General features: G+C 33.5%; 5 protein-coding genes across 10 annotated transcripts; all 5 read right to left on the bottom strand.

Moving 5' to 3' along the window:
• Positions 1-898: 898 nt before the first annotated feature.
• On the bottom strand, positions 899-5,624 carry LOC108566912 (cytochrome P450 9e2-like). Of its 4 annotated transcripts, none has more exons than XM_017927041.1 (5): positions 5,542-5,546; positions 2,592-2,788; positions 2,373-2,536; positions 1,906-2,240; positions 899-1,854 (listed from the first exon to the last, which is right to left on the bottom strand). In XM_017927041.1, the coding sequence occupies exons 2-5, from the start codon at positions 2,786-2,788 to the stop codon at positions 955-957; spliced, it is 1,596 nt and encodes a 531-aa protein (XP_017782530.1). In that variant the 5' UTR covers positions 5,542-5,546; the 3' UTR covers positions 899-954. The 4 variants fall into 4 exon arrangements, with proteins under 4 accessions (XP_017782530.1, XP_017782529.1, XP_017782532.1 ...); XM_017927040.1 differs by lacking the exon at positions 5,542-5,546 and adding an exon at positions 2,864-3,128; XM_017927043.1 differs by lacking the exons at positions 899-1,854; positions 1,906-2,240; positions 2,373-2,536; positions 2,592-2,788 and adding exons at positions 3,586-4,620; positions 4,673-5,007; positions 5,062-5,225; positions 5,276-5,472 and having other exon boundaries at positions 5,542-5,624.
• Positions 5,625-6,926: 1,302 nt separating this feature from the next.
• Positions 6,927-8,866, bottom strand: LOC108566846 (cytochrome P450 9e2-like). Of its 2 annotated transcripts, none has more exons than XM_017926925.1 (5): positions 8,809-8,866; positions 8,537-8,733; positions 8,319-8,482; positions 7,921-8,255; positions 6,927-7,866 (listed from the first exon to the last, which is right to left on the bottom strand). In XM_017926925.1, the coding sequence occupies exons 2-5, from the start codon at positions 8,731-8,733 to the stop codon at positions 6,970-6,972; spliced, it is 1,593 nt and encodes a 530-aa protein (XP_017782414.1). In that variant the 5' UTR covers positions 8,809-8,866; the 3' UTR covers positions 6,927-6,969. The 2 variants fall into 2 exon arrangements, with proteins under 2 accessions (XP_017782414.1, XP_017782415.1); XM_017926926.1 differs by lacking the exon at positions 8,809-8,866 and adding an exon at positions 8,786-8,803.
• A 939-nt stretch (positions 8,867-9,805) lies between these two features.
• Positions 9,806-11,667, bottom strand: LOC108566839 (cytochrome P450 9e2-like). The gene is made up of 5 exons (XM_017926917.1): positions 11,622-11,667; positions 11,350-11,546; positions 11,136-11,299; positions 10,746-11,080; positions 9,806-10,693 (listed from the first exon to the last, which is right to left on the bottom strand). The coding sequence occupies exons 2-5, from the start codon at positions 11,544-11,546 to the stop codon at positions 9,806-9,808; spliced, it is 1,584 nt and encodes a 527-aa protein (XP_017782406.1). The 5' UTR covers positions 11,622-11,667.
• A 1,240-nt stretch (positions 11,668-12,907) lies between these two features.
• On the bottom strand, positions 12,908-21,738 carry LOC108566901 (cytochrome P450 9e2-like). The gene is made up of 5 exons (XM_017927018.1): positions 21,644-21,738; positions 21,430-21,593; positions 21,032-21,366; positions 20,410-20,979; positions 12,908-13,249 (listed from the first exon to the last, which is right to left on the bottom strand). The coding sequence occupies exons 1-5, from the start codon at positions 21,679-21,681 to the stop codon at positions 12,929-12,931; spliced, it is 1,428 nt and encodes a 475-aa protein (XP_017782507.1). The 5' UTR covers positions 21,682-21,738; the 3' UTR covers positions 12,908-12,928.
• LOC108566899 (cytochrome P450 9e2-like) lies at positions 15,340-18,337 on the bottom strand. Of its 2 annotated transcripts, none has more exons than XM_017927016.1 (6): positions 18,200-18,337; positions 17,822-17,919; positions 17,550-17,753; positions 17,336-17,499; positions 16,338-16,672; positions 15,340-16,285 (listed from the first exon to the last, which is right to left on the bottom strand). In XM_017927016.1, exons 3-6 carry the CDS (start codon positions 17,744-17,746, stop codon positions 15,386-15,388), a joined length of 1,596 nt encoding a protein of 531 aa, XP_017782505.1. In that variant the 5' UTR covers positions 17,747-17,753; positions 17,822-17,919; positions 18,200-18,337; the 3' UTR covers positions 15,340-15,385. The 2 variants fall into 2 exon arrangements, with proteins under 2 accessions (XP_017782505.1, XP_017782506.1); XM_017927017.1 differs by lacking the exon at positions 18,200-18,337 and adding an exon at positions 18,116-18,180.
• Positions 21,739-21,751: the final 13 nt, after the last annotated feature.

Raw genomic sequence — 21,751 nt, 5'->3', positions numbered from 1 at the left:
AACATCGCTCATATTTTCAACCAGACGCAGAATTGGCAAAATCCGTAGATGCAGTGACCTGAAGCTCAAACTTCCACCCCTTTGCTTAGTTAATGTTATACATAGAATAAGTATTTGTAATTAGTCTTAGGAAGTACGCTAAAGAATCAACTACTGAGTGAAGAACTACAATAAAGCAAACACTTTGAAGAATATTTTAATAATAAACATCAAGTAAAACTCGTTCAATTTATTATTTACCAAACCTAAGGCTCCACAACAGACAATAGAAGAAGATATCCCACAGTGTCCAGAAAACCATCCCTGGGACACGACAGTGCATCGATCTGAGAATGATTTTAAAATAATATGTGCGTGCAAGCTATAGAAGATATTGAACTACAATACAAGATCAGGTTTTAAATATGAATTAAACCGAGGATGGAGATTGAAAGGTAATTTTATATTTAGTTTAACAAAAATAAGAATTATTCAGTAACCCCGATAAGTTACATAAATAAAGTCAGATTAATAAAGAAACTACTCACATATCACTTTTTTATGGATAAAATGCAATTGAATAAATAATTTAAACTGACAACAGATCTGATACTACAAAAATAATGAAAGAAATTAAGTTACTAAATATCATTTCAGTAGAACAAATGGTAGTTATGGTAATGAATATATAAATTACTCCAAATGGGATAAAAGTGAATTCTTCTGTCACCAAGACGTTCGACAACTAAAATTCCATGTATCTATGAAAAATATTGGAATTCGTAACCTCACCCATTGACACAATGGGTTAATACCAGCGTAAATGATAATGTTGGTGTATTAAAGAAAGTTTCCGACCCCCGATCTAAACTACCGTTTCTCAAACACCTATATTCGTGCTTATATTAAATTTAATTAATAATGCAATTACATGTTTATTTGATATTATAATAAACGAAAGACAAATATAATTGTTTAATTGTTTCTTTGCCTCGGTTTGAAACCCAAAGTAACGCCGTCCTCAGCGCCTAAACTAAATATTTTTTTGTTGATCTTTAGCGGTACTATCGTTTCTTCTACTATTACAAGGTCACACTTTGAAAGAAGATGGAAGAAAACTGTTTTGGTTTCCATAAGAGCAAACCTGGATCCTATGCAGTTTCGTGGGCCGTAACCAAAGGGATTGTATACGAATGGTTTTATTTGATGTTTGTTCTCATCGTTGAAGCGTTCCGGGTCAAATTTGTCTGGTTCAGGGTAGTACTTTGGATCTCTTTGAATAGCCACAGATGGTAACCAAATGATATCGTTTACCTTCAGGTGGACGGCAGATTCATTGGGTCTAGTTGCAGGAATAGTATATGGCTTAACGCAAGATCGTTCAAGAGTAACAACTGGCGGCCACTTCCTAAGCGTCTCGGAAATAACCATATCCATATATTTCATCGTAGCCAAAATTTCGTAGGTAAGCCTGCCATTGCATTTTTCGCGCGTCTCGTCAATTTCTTCTTGTAGCCTCTTCTGGATATCCGGATTTATTGCTAACTCGTAGCTCATGAAGGTCATCAACGTGGAGACGGTTTCGAAACCGGCAAGGAAGAAGATTAACGCCTGAGCGGTAATGTCAACATCTGTAATCTCCCTTTTCGTTTTCATCTCCTTCATACCAATCTCTGATTCTTGGACTGTTGCGAACCCGGCGTCCTGTTCCTGCGTTTCACCCTCATGCTTCAGCTTTCCTTTGCGAGCTTCCATAAGCAAATTAATCATATCTGGTCGCACGATGTTCTGTTCCTCGCGCATTCTTAAGTTATTAGTGATCACGGACATGAAGAAATTGGACGTTTCCTTGCTAAACATTTTAACCTCCACAAACTGAAACAAAATTTTAATAACCGTTCATAGAACTATATTTTATTTACTTACATTTGAAATCATTGGCATGACACTGAAAAGCATAAACTTTAAATTTGTCCATAGGTTACTGAAGTCGGTAGCTTTTCTGCCCATTATGTAGAACTCGTTTTCAGGTTCTTTCATCGAATCACATTTGATTCCGAAAGCACAAGTTGCTATTACATCATTGGCATAACGGGTGAAGACGTCCTTCATTTCGCGTACAACTTGACCCTTTTTGTTCTCTTCTTGAAAATAATCAGCAAGTCCCTCAGCGCATTCGTTTATGAGGCAAAACATCGCGCGCATCTTGCTGCTGGTAAATGCTGGGCTCATAGTAGCTCTCATTTCTCTCCATTTATCACCTGAAAATAAATGATGACCTGATTAATATTCTATATTGCTAAGAATATCTATATATTTAAATATTGTAAGTTGTAAGATATAGCAAATAGTAAGATATAGTTATTGAGTATTTTAATAAGTTAAAAAAATACCATTTAATGAGAATAAATTCTTGCTCCACAGAGGATCTATGTCTTCTGGCAGGAAGTGCCTGTGATCTGTGAAGTGGTCAAAATCCTTCACAGTAACTGTCTTCAATAGTTCTGGATCACGTATAACTAAAATAGGATTGCTCATTTGATAGATGCCGGTATATCTACCAATTAACATAGATTAGTGTGTAAAGTTACGTCTATGTTTGTTTCGCCCACCTTTCGTTGGGGAATCTGTTATAAATTCTTAAAGTCATATCATAAGCAGATTCTTTTCTGAAGATGACCTGTAGACTATCTCCGAAGATGGGCACGATTGGTCCTTGGGTGACATTTTTACTCTTCCAATGTGAATGTTGTTTTACTACGTAGTACGCTAGAATAGCGCAAAAAAATAACAACAGGTATAACCACATCTGGAAATTAATAGAATTATAATTAGTTTATGTTTGTGTAATGAAAGTAGACTCTGTAATGTCAGGTATACTTACAATTATATTCGCTCAATAAGATGTAAATGTTGAGACTGTTATTATTACTGGCTGATGTCAGTTCCCACTTCACTATAGTACATAAACGTCTGTGTATTAAATTATAATGTGAATAACATATATTATCAGAAGTGGTAATAGATAACTTGGATAACAATTTTAATCTTGTAAATCTATACTCTCAACTGATTGGAAGCATAGAATTGTTTTCGTATTTATTGATTCGTATTTTGATAACCTTGCAAAATGATGATGCTATTCTACGGGGTTTCGATTCACTATTCGAGACCACTCTACGTGCTTCTGCATATCTGAAAGTTCATAAACATCTGATTTCAAAATATTGCGAAATATACGAAGTGCGTCAATTAAGGGCAATTTGATTTTAAATTAAAGCGGAAGAAAATTCTAGTGATTAAAAAAATATGTAAATACGGTTCGCGGACCAGTGGTTGTATATATAACGACGTGCGACTCTATTTTTTTTAAAACATACAATTTAAAAAATGGTTCATGACTCCAAATACTATATCAAGTTTTGCAAAGATTTAAATCTTCATGATCATGTGGGAATAGATAATGAAATAATTGTTAGTTACTTATATTTTTTTTATTAAATATCAAATTGAATTATAAACTTATAATCTACATATTGATTAGACATTTGTTATTGTAAAAATTGCAATAAATAATGTATAAAATTTAATTTTTTGCGAGTAAAGTATAATATTGAATTTATTAATAATACTGTTAGTTTATTGAATATATGTTCCTACATATATACAAAGTGATATTGGACATACAATGTATACCATAGTTAATCAATTGTTAGTATATTGTGATATTAAAAATTAATTATTTCATTATTTGTTTTGTCTTATTTTAAAACCCAACGTAACGCCGCCTTTTGCATCTAAAGTAAGCTTAGCCTTATCTACCTTTAACGGAACTATTGTTTGTTGTACTACTTCAAGCTCGTACTTGGATAGAATATGGAAGAAAACTGTTTTAGTTTCCATGAGGGCAAAACGGGATCCAATGCAGTTTCTTGGTCCGTAACCAAATGGATTGTAAGTGAATGGCTTTATTTGGTGTTTGTTCTCATCGTTGAAACGCTCTGGATCAAATTTTTCTGGTTCCGGATAGTATTCAGGATCTCTGTGGATACCAACAATCGGTAACCAAATGATGTCACCCAACTTCAAATGGACTGGAGATTCGTTAGGTCTAGTTGCAGGAATAGTGTATGGTTTTATACAACATCGATCCATGGCAACAGCGGGAGGCCACTTCCTCAGAGTCTCGGAAATAACCATATCCATGTATTTCATCTTGATCAAAGTTTCATAGGTAAGCTTGCCATTGCATTTTTCGTGTGTTTCATCGATTTCCTCTTGTAGTCTTTTCTGGATGTCCGGATTTACAGCCAATTCATAACTCATGAATGTCATCAATGTTGAGGCGGTTTCGAATCCAGCAGTGAAGAAGATTAAACCTTGAGCGGTGATATCAGTATCAGTGATCTCCTTCGATTTCACCTCCTTCATACCAATTTCAGATTCTTTCACCGTTGCGAATCCGGCGTCTTGCTCTTGCAATTCCCCTTCATGCTTCAGCTTTCCTTTACGTGCTTCCATCAGCAAATTTATCAGATCTGGTCTTACGATTTTCTGTTCTTCGCGAATCCTCAAGTTATCGATTATAACAGACTTAAAAAACGCACTCGACTCACTGTTGAACATCGTCACGTTCACAAACTGAAATCTATATGTTAACCTTTGTTCCAAAAACAATTAGTATTTTTCTTACTTTTGCGATTTTCGGCATAAAAATGATAGCAAAAAACTTCAAATTTTTCCATAGATTACCTAAATCTATGACATTCCTACCCATCATATAAAAGTCGTTCTCAGGTTCCTTTAGTGAATCACATTTTATACCGAATGCACAAGTCGCTATTACATCATTGGCGTAACGCGTGAAGACATTCTTCATGTTACACACAATTTGGCCCTTTTTACTTTCCTCTTGAAAGTAATTGTCAAGTTGTTCAGCGCACTCATTCATTAGACAGAACATTGCGCGCATTTTGCTACTGGTAAATGCGGGACTCATGGTAGCTCTCATCTCTCTCCACTTATCTCCTAAAATCCTAATATTAAGTATTTGAATGAAATTACTGGATTCAATTAAAATACCTTTTAATGCAAACAAATTCTTGCTCCATAAAATATCGGAGTTATCAGGTAAGATGGGCCTATGATCTGTAAAGTGGTCGAAATCTTTGACAGTTACCATTTTTAACAATTCAGGATCGCGGATTAATATCATAGGATTATTCATTTGATAGAAACCAGTATATCTACAAACTAATTAAAGTAAGCGATGAAAGTTATTTATCCACGTTACTACCTTTCATTAGGAAATCTCTTGTAAAGCCTGTTCATCATTTCAAAGAATGATTCTCTTCGGAACACGGTCAGAAGATTGTCTCCGAATATGGGAACGATCGGTCCTTGAGTGACATTACGATTTTTCCAGTAGGAATAATGCCTAATCACGTAATATGTTAGAATAGCGCAAAATATTAGTAACAGATATAACCACATCTGAAAAATAATTAGATAATAATTAGTTTCTGTTTGTATATGTAACTTTGTGATGTCAGGTATACTTACAATTATATTCGTTCAATAAGATGTAAACGTCCAGACTGTTATTATTACCGATTTATTGACAGTTCCCACTTCACTATAGTACATAAACGTCTGCGCATTAAATAATAATGTGAATAACACATAGTATGAGAAGTGGTAATAGATAACTTAGATAACAGTTTTAATCTTGTAAATCTATACTCTCAACTGATTGGAAGGATTGAATTGTTTACGTTTTCATTGATAACCTTGCAAAATGATGTTGCAATTCTACGGTGTTTCGATTTACTATTCGAGACCAATCTAAGTGCTTCTGCTTATTGGAAAGTTCATAAACCTCAGATTTTAAAATATTATTAAATATACAAAATGCATCAATTAACAGCAATTTGATTTTTAATAATTTGAAATTAAAGAGGATGAAAATTAATGTGTTTAAAAATACAACGTTTATTCAGGTTATGGAAATGGCCTGCAACCCACGGTTCCTCATCTGACTTTTTAAATGAATAATTGCTACTATTTTCGTTATTAAACAATCTGGTTTTATCACTCGGTTTGCGGACCAGTGGTAAAAACGTGCGAATCTCTGTTTGTTTTGAAATAGATATAATTTAAAAAAATGGTTTATGAGTCCAAAATGTTGCAGACCAATGATATAGATCAGTGATGGCGAACCTATGACATCACATATGAACAAGTATTTGAAGTCATCCCTCCCTATCATCTATTTATCCAAGTGACACGGCACCCGAGTTAAGCTACGTTTTTTTCAATTTTGACACACAGATCCCATGGTATATATTATTCGGTAGAATGCAGAGATTTTCTGTTTAATTTAACATTTCTAAACAAACGTATTGAAAAACTATGCTGCATGGACAAAAATGTAGAACGATTCCAGTAGAATTATATAATTGTACATATATTGTGATTATTTGTTTATTAATAATTTTATTAACGTCAAAGATTTAATAACATACAATTAATTCAAGTTCTTGGGTTATCATCAATATTTGTTTGTGTAGATTGTATGTTTTGTTATTCGTTTTAAATGACTTGCTTTTTAATGATAATTTTTTATTAAGTCTGTATTCGTAATTCAGATAAGAACTATTTTTATATGTTGGCGCTTGTTGATCAGCTTGTATATTTTTTATTAAATATCAAATTGAATCTAAATGTTTATTAATTACTTGTTTTTGTAAAAAGTGCAATAAATAAATAATGTATAGAATGTGAATTTTGTTTATACAAGTGCGCGAGTAATTATAATTTACTGCATTTAAAATTTGTATAAAATTACTTAAACTAAATACAGAAATTTATTGAATATATTTTTCTATATATAAACAAAGTGATATTGATCGTAGTTAAATAATGTTTAGTATATTGTTATTTTAAAAATATCGGTACAAAATAATGTATATATTAACATTAATTGTTTCATTATTTGTTTTGTTGTCTTATTTTAAAACCCAACGTAACGCCACCTTCTGCATCTAAACTAAATTTTGTCTTATCTACCTTTAACGGAACTATTGTTTTTTGTACTACTTCGAGCTCAAACTTCGATAGAATATAAAAGAAAATTGTTTTAATTTCCATGAGGGCAAAGCGGGATCCGATGCAGTTTCTTGGTCCGTAACCAAATGGATTGTAAGTAAACGACTTTATTTGGTGTTTGTTCTCATCGTTGAAACGCTCTGGATCAAATTTTTCTGGTTCCGGATAGTATTTAGGATCTCTGTGGATACCAACAATCGGTAACCAAATGATGTCACCCAACTTCAAATGGATTGGAGATTCGTTAGGTCTAGTTGCAGGAATAGTGTATGGTTTTACGCAACAACGATCCATGGCAACAGTGGGTGGCCACTTCCTCAGAGTCTCCGAAATAACCATATCCATGTATTTCATCGTAGTCAAAGTTTCGTAGGTAAGTATTCCATTGCCTTTTTCGCGCGTTTCATCGATCTCCTCTTGTAGCCTCTTCTGGATATCAGGATTTACTGCTATCTCGTAGCTCATGAAGGTCATCAACGTGGAGACGGTCTCGAAACCGGCGATAAAAAAGATTAATGCTTGAGCGGTGATATCAATATCTGTGATTTCCTTCGTTTTCATTTCTTTCAAACCAATCTCCGATTCTTGAACAGTTGCGAACCCTGCGTCTTGCTCTTGCGTTTCCTTCTCGTGCATTAACTTCCCTTTACGCGCTTCCATTAATAAATTAATTAGATCAGGTCGTACTATCTTCTGTTCCTCGCGCATTCTCAAGTTATTGGTAATAACCGACTTGAAAAACGCAGTTGACATCCTGTTGAATATTGTCACGTTCACAATCTGAAATATATATATATTAACCATTGTTCGAAGAACAATTTGTATTTTACATACTTTTGCAAGTTTCGGTATCAAAATGATAGTTAAAAACTTCAAATGTCTCCATAGATTACCTGCATCTAAGACATTCCTACCCATTATATAAAACTCGTTTTCCGGTTCCGTTAGAGAATCACATTTTATACCAAATGCACAGGTTGCTATTACATCATTGGCGTAACGCGTGAAGACATCTTTCATGTTACGCACAATTTGGCCCTTTTTACTTTCCTCATGAAAATAATCCTCAAGTTGTTGAGCGCATTCATTCATTAGGCAGAACATTGCTCGCATTTTACTGCTGGTAAATGCTGGACTCATGGTAGCTCTCATCTCTCTCCATTTATCTCCTAAAATCCATAATATTAAGTATTTGAATAAAATTACTGGCATAAAATACCTGGTTAAAATACCTTTTAACGCAAATAAATTTTTGTTCCATAAAGGATCAGAGTTGTCTGGTAGGAAGGTCCTATGATCTGTAAAATGGTCGAAGTCCTTGACTGTTACCATCTTCAGCAATTCAGGTTCACGGATTATTAACATCGGATTATAAATCTGATAAAAACCGGTATATCTGCAAAATAATAAAAATTAATAATGAAAGTTACTACCTTTTACTTGTTACTACCTTTCATTAGGAAATCTCTGGTAAAGCCTGTTCATCATATCGAAAAAGGATTCCCTTCGGAACACGGAGAGGAGACTGTCCCCGAAGATGGGAACGATAGGCCCTTGAGTGACATTACGATTCTTCCAGTAGGAATAGTGCTTTATCACGTAATACGCTAGAATAGCGCTAAACAATAAGAACAGGTATAACCACATCTGGAAAATAATTGGATAATAATTAGTTTATGTTTGCGTATCGGAAGAAGACCTTGTGGTTTGAGGTAGACTTACTTTTGAATTGTGCTTCGCTCAATAAGATGTGACTGATATTAATACCAACTGATTCACGATCCCCACTTCACAATGTGCTGTTACAGAAACGTCTGCGCATTAAGTAATGATGGGAATAACATATACATCAAAAGTTGTAACACTGAAATAACTGAAATAACCATTATAATATTTTGAATCTATACTACTAATTTAAAGGATTGTATTGTTTTCGTATTACATGATTCGTATTTGATAACCTTGCAAGAAGGTGATGCAATTCCACAGCATTTCGACTCAACACTCGAGATCTGTCTACCTGTTTCTGCTAATAAGAAAGCATCTCCTTGTGAAAATATATTTCGAGTAGCAGTTAAGAAAATTTTAATTATAATTGCAGAAATATTTTTTGAAGAGATAAGAAAAAAATTGTTTTCGACAGAATATATTGGGCGGAAAGACTTAGGTCGATAGCCCTTTGGTCGCATTGAGACTAATAAATATTAAATAATAATAATGTTTATTGCATCATACAAAAAAAAAACATATACAGAAATAAAGAATACAAAATAAATATAATTTCAAAAAAAGTCAACTTTCTACCCGCTAATAAATATTATTATTTTTATTATTTGATATATCTGTTTTTCTTTTTTTGTAGATAGATTGCTTTGTAAATAAAAAAATATCGAATATATTTAAATTATTGGAATTTTGATCTTAAACGATCTTAAAGAAAAACGAAAGAAAATTTAAGTTTTGAAAAAAATATGCAACTTGATAATAAAGTTTATACGATTATTTCCATAAATGACATATTTAAAAAAATTACTGATTTTTGTGCTATACTATAGCAAAAAATATTATTATTATTAAATTGCATTCAAAATGTATATGTAAATAGTATGCCGTAATTGTGATTTTAATAATATAGGTAAAAATAATCAAAATATCTTATTTATTGAAATACATTAATTAATTATAAAGTATAAAGTGAAATTAATGTTTTTTAATTGATTTATTGTCTAATTTTAAAACCCAAAGTAACGCCGCCTTCTGCATCTAAACTAATACTTTTCTTATCTACCTTTAACGGAACTCTCGTTTGTTGTACCACTTCGAGTTCGTACTTGGATAGAAGATGGAAGAATATTGTTTTAGTTTCCATAAGTGCGAAACGGGATCCAATGCAGTTTCTTGGTCCGTAACCGAATGGATTGTAAGTGAATGGCTTTATTTGGTGCTTGTTCTCATCGTTGAAACGCTCAGGGTCGAATTTTTCTGGTTCTGGATAGTATTCAGGATCTCTGTGGATACCAACAATCGGTAACCAAATGATGTCACCCAACTTCAAATGGACTGGAGATTCGTTGGGTCTAGCGGCAGGAATAGTATATGGTTTTACGCAACATCGATCCATGGCAATAGCGGATGGCCACTTCCTCAAGGTCTCGGAAATAACCATATCCATGTATTTCATCCTGGTCAAAGTTTCGTAGGTAAGCTTGTTATTGCATTTTTCCCGAGTTTCGTCGATTTCATCTTGTAGTCTTTTCTGGATGTCTGGATTTACAGCCAATTCATAACTCATGAATGTCATCAATGTTGAGGCGGTTTCGAATCCAGCAGTGAAGAAGATTAAAGCTTGAGCGGTGATATCAGTATCAGTGATCTCCTTCGATTTCAACTCCTTCATTCCAATCTCAGATTCTTGCACTGTTGCAAATCCGGCGTCTTGCTCTTGCGATTCCTTCTCATGCTTCAGCTTTCCTTTACGTGCTTCCATCAGCAAATTTATCAGATCAGGTCTTACGATTTTCTGTTCCTCGCGCATCCTCAAGTTTTCGGTTATAACAGACTTAAAAAACGCACTGGACTCACTGTTGAACATCGTCACGTTCACAAACTGAAATCTACATGTTAAACTTGGTTCAATGTACAATTTGTAGTTTACATACTTTTGCGATTTTCGGCATAAAAATTATAGCGAAAAACTTCAAATTTTTCCAAAGATTACCTAAATCTAAGACATTTCTACCCATCATATAGAACTCGTTCTCAGGTTCCTTCAGTGAATTACATTTTATACCGAATGCGCAAGTCGCTATTACATCATTGGCGTAACGCGTGAAGACATCCTTCATGTTACGCACTATTTGTCCCTTTTTACTTTCCTCCTGAAAGTAATTCTCAAGTTGCTCAGCGCACTCATTCATTAGACAAAACATTGCGCGCATTTTACTGCTGGTAAATGCGGGACTCATGGTAGCTCTCATCTCTCTCCATTTATCTCCTAAAATCCATTATATTAAGTATTTTAATGAACTTACTGGAATAAATTAATATACCTTTTAACGCAAATAAATTTTTGCTCCACAAAGGATCGGAGTTGTCTGGCAGAAAGGTCCTATGATCTGTAAAATGGTCGAAGTCCTTAACTGTTACCATCTTCATCAATTCAGTATCACGGATTAATAACATAGGATTATTCATCTGATAGAAACCGGTATATCTGCAAAATACTAAAAATAAGTAATGAAAGTTATATATTTGTGTTACTACCGTTCATTAGGAAATCTCTGGTAAAGCCTGTTCATCATATCGAAGAAGGATTCCCTTCGAAACACGGTAAGGAGATTGTCCCCGAAGATGGGCACGATCGGCCCTTGCGTGACATTACGATTTTTCCAGTAGGAATAGTGCCTAATCACGTAATACGTTAGAATAGCGCAAAATAATAAGAACAGGTATAACCACATCTGGAAAATATTTTGATAATAATTAGTTTATGTTTGTGTATCGCAGGTAGATCTTGAAATTTGATGTAGACTTACATTTGAATTGTGCTTCGCTCAATAAGATGTGACTGATATTAATACCGGCTGATTCACAATCCCCACTTCACAATGTGCTGTTACAGAAACTTCTGCGCATTAAGTAATAATGAGAATAAGATAAAATTCGAAAGTTGTAGCACATAACTTAAATAAAGATTATAATATTTTGCATCTATACTATTAACTAATTGGAAACATTGCAATGTTTTCGTATAAAATGATTTGTATTTGATAACCTTGCAAAATGCAAAATTGCATCACCTTTTTACAAGGTTATCACAGCATTTCGACTCACCATTCGTGATCTGTCTACCTGTTGCTGCTAATGGGAAAGTTCAATAACCTTTTTATTACAAAATATTTCGTAATATATTGCATCTTAGTAACCTTCTAAAAGTATCTTATGAGTATTACATTATATGTAATGAAATTTTTTAATCGTTAGTGTCAAATTATGAAAGAAATTAGGAAAATTATAATTTAAAAAATATTTTTTGAAGAGACACTATTTTTGATATTAAATTAATATATTTAAATTATTGGTATTTTGATCTTCAACAATTATAAATTAAAGTGACAGAAAATTAAAGTATAATATATGTAACTTATATTATCGAAGTATCACTTATGTGGCCATAATGATAATTCAAACAAATAGCTTGTTGTACGTCTGTATCATACTTTGGATTATTATTTTTTTATTCATTAGAGCTTTTTGATTACACAGGAACTTATCATATTAAAAAAATAACAAATTGAAGTATGAACGGCTAAAATATTGTTTAATATTTTGTAATTGTAAAGTATCTAATTTTTAAAATATGAAATTACATCATTCAGAGATTTTACTATAATAGATTGAATATATATGAAAGCTGGATGCTTGGGGAATGTAGTGAATATTTACACATTGGTTATGGTTTTATCCAATTGGCTGTAATTTGCGTTCAAAGTCGAAAAAAAATAAATATCAACGTTCAAAATACAGGACCTTGTCGTGATATGATGTAGAGTCACAGGCGGTATAAACATTGAAAGGGGGCAGAAGCAAGAAAAGGTGCCAAGGTTATATTGTTTCATATGAGGAGTAGTATTAAAAAGTTTGGAAACCGCTGTTTTAAGCAACAAAAACAAGTGGTTGCATTTCGAAGATTTTCATCATACTGAGAAAATATACCACACGGAATATGTAATTCGTTTGCCGTGTTTGTGATTTAAATAATATTGACAAAAATATCTTATTTATTGAAATACATTAATTAATTATAAAGTATATAGTGAAGTCAAAGTTTTTATTGATTGTTTTATTGTCTAATTTTAAAACCCAAGGTAACGCCGCCTTCTGCATCTAAACTAAATTTTTTCTTATCTACCTTTAACGGAACTCTCGTTTGTTGTACCACTTCGAGCTCGTACTTGGATAGAAGATGAAAGAAGATTGTTTTAGTTTCTATGAGGGCGAAACGGGATCCAATGCAGTTTCTTGGTCCGTAACCGAATGGATTGTAAGTGAATGGTTTTATTTCGTGCTTGTTCTCATCGTTGAACCGATCAGGATCGAATTTTTCTGGTTCCGGATAGTATTCAGGATCTCTGTGGATACCAACAATCGGTAACCAAATGATGTCACCCAACTTCAAATGGACTGGAGATTCGTTAGGTCTAGTTGCAGGAATAGTGTATGGTTTTATGCAACATCGATCCATGGCAACAGCGGGAGGCCACTTCCTCAGAGTCTCAGAAATAACCATATCCATGTATTTCATCTTGGTCAAAGTTTCATAGGTAAGCTTGCCATTGCATTTTTCATGAGTTTCATCGATTTCCTCTTGTAGCCTTTTCTGGACGTCCGGATTTACAGCTAATTCATAGCTCATGAATGTCATCAACGTAGAGACGGTTTCGAAGCCAGCAGTGAAGAAGATTAAAGCTTGAGCGGTGATATCAGTATCAGTGATCTCCTTCGTATGCATCTCCTTCATACCGATCTCAGATTCTTGCACCGTTGCGAATCCGGTGTCTTGTTCATGCGATTCCTTCTCATGCTTCAGCTTTCCTTTACGTGCTTCCATCAACAAATTTATCAGATCTGGTCTCACGATTTTCTGTTCTTCACGTATCCTCAAGTTGTCTGTTATAACAGACTTAAAAAACGCACTGGACTCACTGTTGAACATCGTCACGTTCACAAACTGAAATCTACATGTTAACCTTGGTTCAAAGTACAGTTTGTAATTTACATACTTTTGCGATTTTCGGCATAAAAATGATTGCGAAAAACTTCAAATTTCTCCATAGATTACCTAAATCTAAGACATTCTTACCCATCATATAGAACTCGTTCTCAGGTTCCTTCAGTGAATCACATTTTATACCGAATGCACAGGTTGCTATTACATCACTGGCATAACGCGTGAAAACATCCTTCATATTACGTACTATTTTTCCCTTTTTACTCTCCTCCTGAAAGTAATTTTCAAGTTGCTCAGCGCACTCATTCATTAGACAGAACATTGCGCGCATTTTGCTGCTGGTAAATGCGGGACTCATGGTAGCTCTCATCTCTCTCCATTTATCTCCTAAAATCTATAATATTAAGTACTTGAATTAAATTACTAGAATTCATTAAAATACCTTTTAATGCAATCAAATTCTTGCTCCACAAAATATCGCAGTTGTCAGGTAAGAACTGCCTATGATCTGTAAAATGGTCAAAGTCCTTGACTGTTACCATCTTCAACAATTCAGGATCGCGGATTAATAACATAGGATTATTCATCTGATAGAAACCGGTATATCTAGTAAAGTAATTAAAATAAGCGATGAAACTTATTTATCCACGTTACTACCTTTCATTAGGAAATCTTTTGTAAATCCTATTGATCATATCGAGGAAGGATTCTTTTCGGAACACGGTGAGAAGATTGTCCCCGAAGATGGGAACGATCGGTCCTTGAGTGACATTACGATATTTCCAGTAGGAATAGTGTTTAATCACGTAATATGTTAGAATAGCGCAAACTAATAGTAACAGGTATAACCACATCTGAAAAGTAATTAGATAATAATTGCTTTATGTTTGTGTAATAAAGGTAGACTTACTTCGCTCAATAATATGATACTGGTGTTAAAATCAGCTGATTCACAATTTCTACTTCACTATACGTTGTTACAGAAGCGTCTGCGTATTAAATAATAAAGTAAATAATATATATCTCAGGTTGTGATAACTTGGATAACAGTTATTATCTTTTAATTTTATACTATAGATTGATTGGAATAAAATCATTCCATGTTTTCGCATTAATTGAATTGTATTTTGGAAAAATGTGATGCAATTCGATTCCATAGCGTAGATAAAGGATAATAAAAAAGTTCAAGAACCTGCGATTTCCAAATATTGCGAAATATCATTTATTTTATTTTTATTGTTACTACCGAATTACGGAATTTATCGTAATTTCGATAAGATTTTTATATGTTAGATATAATAAACAATTTGTAAGATACTCATATTATTGTAGAAAAAAATAAATTAATTGAAAAAATGGGAATAAAAGCATTAAATAGTTAAAAACGTTTTTCCTTCATCAGTCACGTACATAAAATACACATATCCAATGAATAACAAAAATAATAAAATAATAAAACAAGGTCTTTTTGCATAAAGTTTAATTATTTATTTGTAAGGTTTATATTTTTTTATAATGTGAAGTAAATAATGAATAATGATTTAGATAGTAGTAAATATTAAGTTTATTTTATTTGTTTTGTTTTCTTGTTTTAAATCCCAAACTAACGCCGCCTTCTACATCTAAAGTAAAGGCTTTCTTAATTATCTTTAACGGTATTCTTGTTTGTTGTACTACTTCGAGCTCGCACTTGGATAAAAGATGGAAGAAGATTGTTTTAGTTTCCATGAGTGCGAAACGGGATCCAATACAGTTTCTTGGTCCATAACCGAATGGATTGTAAGTAAAAGACTTTATTTTATGCTTATTCTCATCGTTGAAACGCTCTGGATCAAATTTTTCGGGTTCAGGATAGTATTCTGGATCCCTGTGGATGCCGATAATCGGTAACCAAATGATATCACCCAACTTCAAATGAACTGGAGATTCGTTGGGACTAGCAGCAGGAATAGTATATGGTTTTACGCAACAACGATCCATGGCAACAGCGGGTGGCCACTTTCTCAGAGTCTCCGAAATAACCATATCCATGTATTTCATTGTGGCCAATGTGTCATAGGTTAATTTACCATTGCATTTCTTGCGCGTTTCATCGATCTCTTCTTGCAGCTTCTTCTGGATATCCGGATTCACAGCCAATTCGTAGCTCATGAATGTCATCAAAGTGGAGACTGTTTCGAAGCCAGCAGTAAAGAATATTAATGCCTGAGCGGTGATATCAGTATCGGTGATATCCATCTTTGTTTTCATCTCCTTCATGCCAATTTCTGACTCTTGGACAGTTGCAAATCCTGCGTCCTGATCTTGCGTTTCACCCCCGTGTGTCAGCTTCCCTTTACGTGCTTCCATCAGCAAATGGATTAGATCCGGTCGCACGATCTTCTGTTTTTCGCGCATTCTTAAGTTATTACTTATAACTGACTTGAAAAACTCGCTCGATTTTCTGCTGAATATTGTTACATCCAGGAACTGAAATCTAATTATTGACTTTTGTTCAAAGAACAAATACTATTTTACTTACTCTAGCGATTTTCGGGATCAAAATGACAGTAAACATCTTAAAATTTTTCCATAGACTATCAAAATTCAAAACATTTCTACCCATTACATAGAATTCGTTTTCGGGTTCCTTCATCGAATCACACTTGATACCAAAAGCACAAGTTGCTATTACATCATTGGCGTAACGGGTGAAAACATCTTTCATATCGCGTACAACTTGAGTCTTTTGGCTCTCTTCTTCAAAATAATCTGCAAGTCCCTCAGCGCACTCGTTTATAAGGTAAAACATCGCCCGCATTTTACTGCTTGTAAATACTGGACTTATGGTAGCTCTCATTTCTTTCCATTTATCACCTAAAATCGATAATATAAAGGTTTTATTAATGATTAAAATTATTTATAATAATAAACTTATTTGCATACAATATAATATAAAGAACATTTGTTGTCTTGTCTTGTAGAAAAGTTAACATTGTACATGTGTCTTCGTTTACATTATAGTTAATTAATTTAGTTCACAGTGATAAGCCATTTGTTAAATTCAAATTGCAGACGTAATTATTTAATACGTTGCACCTTAATCTAATAATTTAATTCAACTTTTTCTTATTTTTTCTTTGAATAAACCGAGCGGTTGGAAGTGCGTCAATCTGTGTGGATATTTCTATTAGAATGTTTTTAATATATTGATTTTTAAATTGATATAGTAAGAATTTTACCGCTATGATAATATGATTCATCCATGGGGTGAATTTCTTGATCGTTTGATGTGATGTGTGGAGCAATGTGTGTACTGTGTGCGTATTATAAACAAATTTAGGATGTGATTTTTTTTTTTGGAACAAAAGTTCGGTACACTTTTTACAAATATTCGTCATTTTCAATATTTATTTTACAATGTTTTTATTATGTAAATAATGTATGTGTTTAGCTAGATACTAACTAAGAAATGCCAATTTGGGATAAATAAAGAGCAACGCTTTCACTGATTTAAATTATTACATTAATTTAAAATACCTTTTAACGCAAGCAAATTCTTGTTCCATAAAGGATCCGAGTGGACGGGAAGAAAGGACATATGATCAGTAAAGTACTCGAAGTCCTTGACTGTTATCATCTTCAGCAATTCTGGATCACGGATTAATAACATAGGATTATTCATCTGATAGAAACCCGTGTATCTGTAAAGTAATAAAAATAAGAGATGGAAGTTATTTAACCATGATACTACCTTTCATTAGAAAACCTCTGGTAAATTCTTATAATCATATGAAAAAAGGATTCATTTCGGAACACGGTGTGGAGATTGTCGCCAAAGATGGGCACGATTGGTCCTTGTGTAACATTTTTATTCCTCCAATAGGTGTGTTGTTTTACTAGATAGTACGTTAGAATAGCGCCAAAAAATAATAATAGGTATAACCACATCTGGAATCTAATTAGATAATAATTAGTTTTTGTTTGCGTAGTGGAGGTAGACTTTGTGATTTGAGGTATACTTACATTTATATTTTGCTTCGCTCAATAAGACTGATTTGTTTAGTCTGAAATTATTGCCGGCTGATTTACCAGACCCCACTCAATTGAATGTGTTACCGAAACTGCGCATTGAAATAATGTTATGTAATATCTATTTATATCTAAAGTGACAATATATAAGATAATAATTGTAATCTTTTGAATCTATATTCTCAATTGATTGGAAAAAATGCATATGCTGTGTCCACTAATTTTAATAGAATTATCTACCCATCGGTGATAAACAGCCATATAGAAAATACCACTATTTTTACTTACCTCTTCCTTTCTATACCATTCCTATCATCTCTATGTACCATTCCCAATTTCTGTCACTACATTTTTGACACTCTTGATACGTACCTTCTACAAATTCTCTGCACATCTTTTGATCAACATCATCAACAAGATCTGAACATAATTTCATCAACAACATAGAGATGCGATGTGTATAATCCTAGTTGTGACTATTCACGACCTCCGTTTGGAAAAACTTCTCAATTTTGATCGTATCTTGCATCGTAACCTAGTTGTGATTAGCAACTAATAGCATCTTTCCTAAACGTTTCAATAATAATGATCCCCATACCTTTGACCATTGTTTCACTGTCTGCAGCTGGGATCATCCAGGATACCTAACATTTTGTAGTTGATAATCTTGAAAAATTATTATTATATATTACTCTCATAATTAAGAAAATATTAATCAAAATATGAACAATAATCTATAAAAGAAAAAAAATATAAATTATTAATTTTTCTCGAATAAATCAATTAATGGTATTTTTTTTAATTTTAGTTTATTGAACATAAATTATGACATTGAAAAAAAATGAAATGTAGAAACCGGTATATCTGCAAAGTAATTAAAATAAGCGATGAAACTTATTTATCCACGTTACTACCTTTCATTAGGAAATCTTTTGTAAATCCTATTGATCATATCGAGGAAGGATTCTTTTCGGAACACGGTGAGAAGATTGTCCCCGAAGATGGGAACGATCGGTCCTTGAGTGACATTACGATTTTTCCAGTAGGAATAGTGCTCTAATCACGTAATATGTTAGAATAGCGCAAACTAATAGTAACAGGTATAACCACATCTGAAAAGTAATTAGATAATAATTGCTTTATGTTTGTGTAATAAAGGTAGACTTACTTCGCTCAATAATATGATACTGGTGTTAAAATCAGCTGATTCACAATTTCTACTTCACTATACGTTGTTACAGAAGCGTCTGCGTATTAAATAATAAAGTAAATAATATATATCTCAGGTTGTGATAACTTGGATAACAGTTATTATCTTTTAATTTTATACTATAGATTGATTGGAATAAAATCATTCCATGTTTTCGCATTAATTGAATTGTATTTTGGAAAAATGTGATGCAATTCGATTCCATAGCGTAGATAAAGGATAATAAAAAAGTTCAAGAACCTGCGATTTCCAAATATTGCGAAATATCATTTATTTTATTTTTATTGTTACTACCGAATTACGGAATTTATCGTAATTTCGATAAGATTTTTATATGTTAGATATAATAAACAATTTGTAAGATACTCATATTATTGTAGAAAAAAATAAATTAATTGAAAAAATGGGAATAAAAGCATTAAATAGTTAAAAACGTTTTTCCTTCATCAGTCACGTACATAAAATACACATATCCAATGAATAACAAAAATAATAAAATAATAAAACAAGGTCTTTTTGCATAAAGTTTAATTATTTATTTGTAAGGTTTATATTTTTTTATAATGTGAAGTAAATAATGAATAATGATTTAGATAGTAGTAAATATTAAGTTTATTTTATTTGCTTTTGTTTCTTTTTTGAAACCTAAATAACGCCGCCTTCTGCATCTAAACTAAACTTTTCTTATCTACCTTTAACGGACTCTGTTTGTTGTATACTTCGAGCTCGCATTGGATAGAAGATGGAAGAAAACTGTTTTAGTTTCCATGAGTGCGAAACGGGATCCAATACAGTTTCTTGGTCCATAACCGAATGGTTGTAGTGAAAGGCTTATTTGGTGTTGTTCTCTCGTTGAAACGCTCGGTCAAATTTTTCTGGTTCAGGATAGTATTCGGATCCCTGTGATGACCGATATCGGTAACCAAATGATTCACCAATCTTCAAATGGACGGAGATTCGTTGGGTCTACAGCAGGAATAGTATATGGTTTTACGCAAATCGATCCATGGCAACGCGGTGGCCACTTTCTCAGAGTCTCCGAAATAACCATATCCATTATTTCATCGTGGCCAATGTTTCATAGGTAATTTACCATTGCATTCTTGCGGTTTCATCGATCTCTTCTTGCAGCTCTCTTTGTGATATCCGGATTCACGCCAATTCATAGCTCATGAATGTCATCAAGTAGACGTTTCGAAGCCAGCGTAAAGAAATTAAAGCCTGAGCGGTATATCGTATCGGTGATTCCATTTCATTTTTATTCCTTCATCCAATTTCTGATCTTGGACAGTTGCAAATCCTGCGTCCTGTCTTGACTTTCACCCCGTGCTTCAGCTTCCCTTTACGGCTTCCATCAGCAAATGGAAATGATGTCACCAATCTTCAAATGGACGGGAGATTCGTTGGGTTTAACAGCAGGAATAGTATATGGTTTTACGCAATATCGATCCATGGCAACTGCTGATGGCCACTTTCTCAGAGTCTCCGAAATAACCATATCCATATATTTCATCGTAGCCAATGTTTCATAGGTCAATTTACCATTGCACCTCTTGCGTGTTTCATCGATCTCCTCTTGCAGTCTCTTTTGAATATCCGGATTCACGGCCAATTCATAGCTCATGAATGTCATCAACGTAGAAACAGTTTCGAAGCCAGCGCTGAAGAAAATTAAAGCCTGAGCGGTAATATCGGTATCAGTGATTTCCATATTCATTTTTATGTCCTTCATACCAATATCTGATTCTTGGACAGTTGCGAATCCTGCGTCCTGCTCTTGACTTTCACCATCGTGCTTCAGCTTCCCTTTACGCGCCTCCATCAGCAAATTGATCATATCCGGTCTCACAATATTCTGTTCTTTGCGGATTCTCAAGTTATCACTTACAACCGACTTGAAAAACTCGCTCGACTCCTTGCTGAACATCGTTATTTTCACAAACTAAAATCTTATAATTAATATTTGTCTGAAGAAGAATTTTTACATTACATACTTTTGAGATTTTAGGCATAAAAAGGAGAGCGAAAAACTTCAAATTTTTCCATAGATTACCAAAATTCACGACTTTTCTACCCATTACGTAGAATTCGTTCTCTGGTTCTTTCAGAGAATTACACTTTATACCGAATGCACAGGTCGCTATTACATCATTTGCATAACGTGTGAAGACATCCTTCATGTCACGCACTATTTGGCCCTTTTTACTTTCCTCCTGAAAGAAATATTCCAGCTGCTCAGCGCATTCATTCATTAAGCAAAACATCGCTCGCATTTTGCTGCTGGTAAATGCTGGACTCAAAGTAGCTCTCATTTCTCTCCATTTATCTCCTTAAATTCACAATATTATGAATTTGTTTTAAAAATTCAAATTACTGCAATCAATTAAAATACCTTTTAACGCAAACAAATTTTTATTCCACAAAGGGTCGCAGTCTTCGGGTATGAAAGGTCTACGATCTGTAAAATGGTCGAAGTCCTTGACTGTTAATGTCTTCATCAATTCAGGATCGCGGATTAATAACATCGGATTATTCATCTGATAGAACCCGGTATATCTGCAAAGTTCTAAAAATAAGCGATGAAAGTTATTTACCCACGTCACTACCTTTCATTAGGAAATCTCAGGTAAAGCCTAACAAACATATCGAAGAAGGATTCCTTTCGGAACACGGTAAGAAGATTATCTCCAAAGATGGGTACGATTGGTCCTTGG

This window comes from Nicrophorus vespilloides, unplaced genomic scaffold (assembly GCF_001412225.1).
Source record: "Nicrophorus vespilloides isolate i.1.1-1 unplaced genomic scaffold, Nicve_v1.0, whole genome shotgun sequence".
Taxonomy (NCBI): Eukaryota; Metazoa; Arthropoda; class Insecta; order Coleoptera; family Silphidae; genus Nicrophorus; species Nicrophorus vespilloides.
This window is presented reverse-complemented; position numbering and strand designations above follow the sequence as displayed.